Source organism: Tupaia chinensis, unplaced genomic scaffold, assembly GCF_000334495.1.
Source record: "Tupaia chinensis unplaced genomic scaffold, TupChi_1.0 Scaffold000052_1, whole genome shotgun sequence".
Classification (NCBI taxonomy): domain Eukaryota; kingdom Metazoa; phylum Chordata; class Mammalia; order Scandentia; family Tupaiidae; genus Tupaia; species Tupaia belangeri.
The window spans coordinates 4,108,696-4,113,820 of record NW_006159510.1 but is presented as its reverse complement, the minus strand read 5'-3'; the positions used below and the strand labels follow the sequence as shown (position 1 = coordinate 4,113,820).

The 5,125-nt window shown below is 40.1% G+C and overlaps 1 protein-coding gene across 1 annotated transcript; it reads right to left on the bottom strand.

The window, feature by feature from the left end:
- Positions 1-632: 632 nt before the first annotated feature.
- On the bottom strand, positions 633-4,144 carry LOC102468522 (histone deacetylase complex subunit SAP18-like). Its single transcript, XM_006141362.3, has 2 exons — positions 3,488-4,144; positions 633-982 (listed from the first exon to the last, which is right to left on the bottom strand). Exons 1-2 carry the CDS (start codon positions 4,018-4,020, stop codon positions 700-702), a joined length of 816 nt encoding a protein of 271 aa, XP_006141424.2. The 5' UTR covers positions 4,021-4,144; the 3' UTR covers positions 633-699.
- Positions 4,145-5,125: the final 981 nt, after the last annotated feature.

The window sequence follows — 5,125 nt, the reverse complement described above, 5'->3', positions numbered from 1 at the left end:
ATAAAACGGCTTAGGCTTGTCAGGGGAAACAAGAGCTGAACAGTAGGTAAACTAAGCAAAACAGACTTTGTTCCAGACTATTCCAGTAAGGAAGAAAGACCTCAGTGTAGAACCAGGTTCTACTCTGAATCCAGCATGGGCCAGTGGGAATGGACAGCTGAGCAGCAGAGTGGGTCGGTGGATGGAAAATTACCAAGATCTATCTGAGGTAAAGGAGACCCTGGGTAAACTGAGTGCCAGGAATTTTGCTCAAGACAGGCCAGGGCAAACAGACATGACCTGAGATGTGGTGGAGGATGAGGAACCAGATACGTTATCAAGAATGATCAGACACTCCCCATAGTGGTGCGTGCTGCTGAGACATTGCTACACAGAGGCTGAGGCCATATGGGTGGAGGACAAGGAACCTGGTCAATTATTTAGGATGATCAGTTATGGTGGCAGATGCTCCAGGAAGCTAAGGCATGATGAGAGGCCCAGGTTCAATTCTTGGTACAAGTTAAACAGGCCAGGGGAAGTGGTACTCCTGTGATTCTAGCTAACTGGGAGGCTGGAGCAGAAGGGTCACAGCAAAGCGATATCCTGGTGGTAATGGTGGTGGTGGTGGTGGTGGGAGAGGAATCTCTGTTTCTCAAAAACAAATATTTTTAAAAGATATTAAGGTTGAACACTTCTCTCAGAACTTGCTTAGCAGGATTCTTAACAAAACTGGATTTTGCAAGAGATTGCACAGTGGCCGAGGAGATGTTTCCACCCATTCCTCTCAAAGAAAGGCGATTTTGCAAGAGGATTTTTTGTTTGTTTGTTTAATTTCAATGCCTTTGTTAACAGGTGCTCACGGTTACAGTGGTGGTGACTGGGGCTGGCTGCGGCAGCTGCATCTCCCCCCAGGGTGTGATGATAACTAGACCGGCGGTGGTGGAGCTGCTCAGGGCTCTCTGGGGTCCGCTCTCCGCTCTCCGCTCCTGCTACCGATCGAACTCTGCAAGAGTTTTAATGAGAAGTCATCAGATATCCACTTTATAGTCTTGGTATGGTTCCTTTTGACTTCTTTTTGTTTCCCAGTCTTCAAAAAAAATCTTTAAAGGGCTCCCATTTTTCTTTAGTTAATAAAGTAAGAAAGATTGCGTTGACAAGATTAAATTCCCAGGAACTTCCATTCTTTAGGGATAAATTGTTGGTAACATCACTTAAAAAAATGTCTTGAACTGGGGCCAGTAGATGGAGTAGCGGCTACTTCACTGGACTCCCACATGGCAAACTGCGGTTAAAGTACCAGACCCAGTGACTTAAAACTCACACCAGATATGCATGCATGTGTACCCAAGATCCCAGGAGAAGGGATTACATCATGGCCACCCACTTTGGAGTGTGATTTCTCACTTTCCTTCTCACTGTCTCTGTCTCTCTCCCCCTAGTGAGCACACATGCCCATAAGGCAAAAACCTCTTAAAAAAAAAAAAAAAAAAAGTCTTGAACTTGATGGGATTTAAGGTGAAAAATGAAGTTTATATTTTTTATTTTTATGTTTTAATTCCACTTTTCCACAGACTTCTTGAAATGCTGCATAGAGCACAAAAATAACCATTATGAAAGAAAAACAGGCATTTTGATCAAGCCATATAATGAAAAAGTTTTCAGAAAAGAGGTCATGACAACTTGGTTGGAGAATAACAGTTGGTATCCCTGATGGTAGCCTGTAAGAGTAGCAGATAGATACTTAATAGCCTCTGAGGATAGATGATTACAGTCAATCAAGGCGAATCAGAAGCAGAAAAAAGTTCGCTAGATAACAGCAAAATACAGAGAAAAGCACGGATGTCAAGACTAAGGAAAGCGAGTAAAAGTAAATGGGAGTGAAAAGAGTTAAAAATAATAAGGCAGAAAATTGTAGGTATGAAAGAAAGATTTAAAAATTATCTAGGGGCTGGCAGGTGGCGTGGTGGTTTAGGGCATTGGACTTCCACATGGCCCACCACGGTTCAAGTCCTGGACCTGGCAGCTTGTTTTCTCACTCCCTCCACCCCATTCTGTCCTGCTCTGGTCAAATTAAAATAAATAAATAAATAAAAGTTAAATAATAAAATACTTCTTTGGAAAAAAATGCAATCTAGTGATAACTGAACACAGTGACATTCCCAGAGAGGGGTGTGCCAGAGAGGGCCTGGCAGCTCCGCACCCTTTCCCACATACCCTGCCCCTATGTATCTTTTCATCTGTATCCCTTTAAGATATCTTTTATCATAAACCAATAACCGTAAAGATAGTAGTAGCAGAATTTCACATACACACACACACACGCAAAATCAAAGAGTCATTTGGAGCATTTGGGTTCAACACCAAGATATAAGAGAGATTGGGACAATGAGCAAGTTTTAGGAGACTGCCCTAATGCAGGAGAACTTCCTCTTGATTGCAGAGGTGGAGGAAGAAGAACCACTGGATATATTCACTTTGAAAAAATTCTTCTAGGGAATGACTCTCCATGCAATTCAATACTATAATTTAATACTGTACAATAGTCACACTGCTGTACAGTACCTCTCCAGAACATATTTATCCTGTGTAGCTGAATGTGTGCATCCCTTGGCCAGCATTTCCCCTATTTCCTCCTCCTTCCTGGTTCCTGACAACCACCCTTCTACTCTCTGTTCCTATAACTGAATATTTTCGATTCCTCATGTAAGTGGAATCATGTACTATTTGCCGTCTGTGACTGACTTATTTCATTTAACACAATATCTTTCAGATTCACCCATATTGTCACAAATGGTAGGGAGTTCATGTTTATTTTTATTTGTTTCTTTTTTTTTTTTTTTTTAAGCTTTTGCTGTAGGGTGTTATGCTTGCCAGAGAGAGAAATAGAGACAAAGAAAAAGAGAGAAGAAAAATGAGAAATCACTCTCCAGGGTGAATGGCATACCCTAATCCCTTCTCCATTGTCCTCTCAGGATTTTGGGCACATATGTACATGTGTCCAGTGTGTTTTCAAGCCACTGAGTCTGGGACTTGAACTGTGCAGTCAGCCATGTAGGATCCATCTGCCTTAACCACCACACCACTAGTTGGCCTGGTTCCCCCTTGCATTGTGTGCAAACAGAGAAAACGCGATACATATATATTCTTTATCCATTCATCTGTTAGTGGGCATTTAGGTTGTTTCCCTATCTTGACTACTATTGTCCACACCCATCTTTCTTTCTTTTTTTTTTTTTTTGATTGTCCACATATATTTAACAATATAGTTTTACACAGGATACTAAGAGCACTTTTCTTTATAAGTTACAGGAGGGCTTGAAACATATAGACTTTCTATTAATATTCATACCATAGCACAACCAAACCTAACTCCTAAATAGATGCATTACAATTTGTTTAAAGGCTTAATGGCAATAATCAGGGGGAAGAGTATGTACATTAATTTTACATAACTGACTGCAAAATCAATTCAAGAAATGGTAAATAAAATTTAATATGTCTCATGCACCCTGAAGGAGGTGGTCCCTGACTTGGAGGGGTCATTGCTATATCCAAATAACTTCCTATTTGGAACTTTTGTGACTGCAGCGTCATGGAATCATCAGTCCCCTTTCTGCCGGACGTGGTGCTGCCAATGTCCTTAACTTGATAGCCAGGCCTTTTAAGGTCTGTAAAAAAAAAAAAAAAAATTGCAAAATTGAAGCGTGTGCCCTTCTTTCTAGTTTCTGGGTAGACATCTTTTACAAAACTAGTCAGTTCTTTCAAGATGGCATCCATCCAAGTGTAGCTATGCAGTTCGCTGGATGGTACATTTCCGTAGGAAAACTTGTCCATTTTTTGGTCGTGTTGACCATTACTGGTGGTGAAAACCCACAGCAAGAGAGGGCATGTCTTCCTGCGGCCTATTGGCTTTTCAGGTTCCTTCTGAATTTCCTCCGGGGTAAGGCGCAACTCCACGGCCATCTTTCTCCTATGTCCCCGGAGAAGTTCGCCCTGACCTCTGATCCCTGTGGAGAGCATGAGCCCCTGCCCCACACCCATCTTAATCTACTTCATTTGGTCTCCAGTAACTGCTCAACGTCAAACAACAGCCAGCACTTCTTGCGCTCAACTACTGTTATTTTGGTCACCTAGCGCTTTCTAGTGAGGACAAGAACAATTGTTATAAAACTCTTAATTTAGAAATAATATCGAAGGGTAATATTCTTTTTCTAAATAATTATTTATTTTATTTTATTCATTTGTTTATTTATTTATTTTAGTTTGATCAGAGAGAGACAGAAGGTGAGAATGAGAGAGGAAGTGAGAAAGCAAGCCACCAGATTCAGGACTCGAACCCTGGTCGGCCATGTGGGAGTGTCCAGCACCTTAACCACCACGCCACCTGCTGGTCCCGGTAATATTCTTTATTACCAATAGTATCTGGTTTTGCTCTGGTTTCCTCTATTTATTTCAAATTTATTTTTAAATTGTATGTCATTATGTAAAATACCTCCATTTGAACTAAATAAACAAAACTAAATAAAAATAAAAATATGGAACTTGCGTGTGTGGTAAAATCAGTGCTTAGAGGTAAATTTGCAACATTGAAGGAATATATTAGAAAAGAAGAAAGATCTAAAATCAGTGACCTAAGCTTCTACCCTAGAAACTAGAAAAAAAGAAGAGCAAATTAGATCCACAATAAACAGGAGAAATGAAAGGAAGAAAAGAAAGGAAAAGAAAACCAAAATCTAAGAAACCGTTAGAACCAACAGCAGCCTAAGGAGACATGATGACTAAATGTAATATATAACATGGTTTCCTGGCTGGGATCCTAGAGCAGAAAAAGAACACAAGGGAAAAACTAAGGAATTTTAATTATGGACTACAGTTAGTATTATACTAGTGTATCAATCTTTGTTAATTAATTATAGCAAATATACCTTATTACTATTGGCTATGAGGTAATGAAGAGTATACGTACTGTCTTCAAAATTTACACAATTCTGAAAATTCGAAGGAACCGTAAAATAAATAGAATAAATTCTTTTAATGGCTATACCCATATTGTCAAAGAGCTACAACAGTTCAGGAAAAAGTACGGGAAGCTCCGCAGCACAGGAAAACGGACACTTTTCTTTTTTCTAATAATGACGCGTCTATC

Excerpts from the sequence above, each read along its gene's own strand:
- LOC102468522 (XM_006141362.3), bottom strand. The coding sequence starts at position 4,020 with ATGGGTGTGGGGCAGGGGCTCATGCTCTCCACAGGGATCAGAGGTCAG. Across the intron at positions 983-3,487 it reads CAGGGACCACCTCCTTCAGG|AGTTCGATCGGTAGCAGGAG; the intron begins GTGCATGAGACA and ends AAACTCTTGCAG.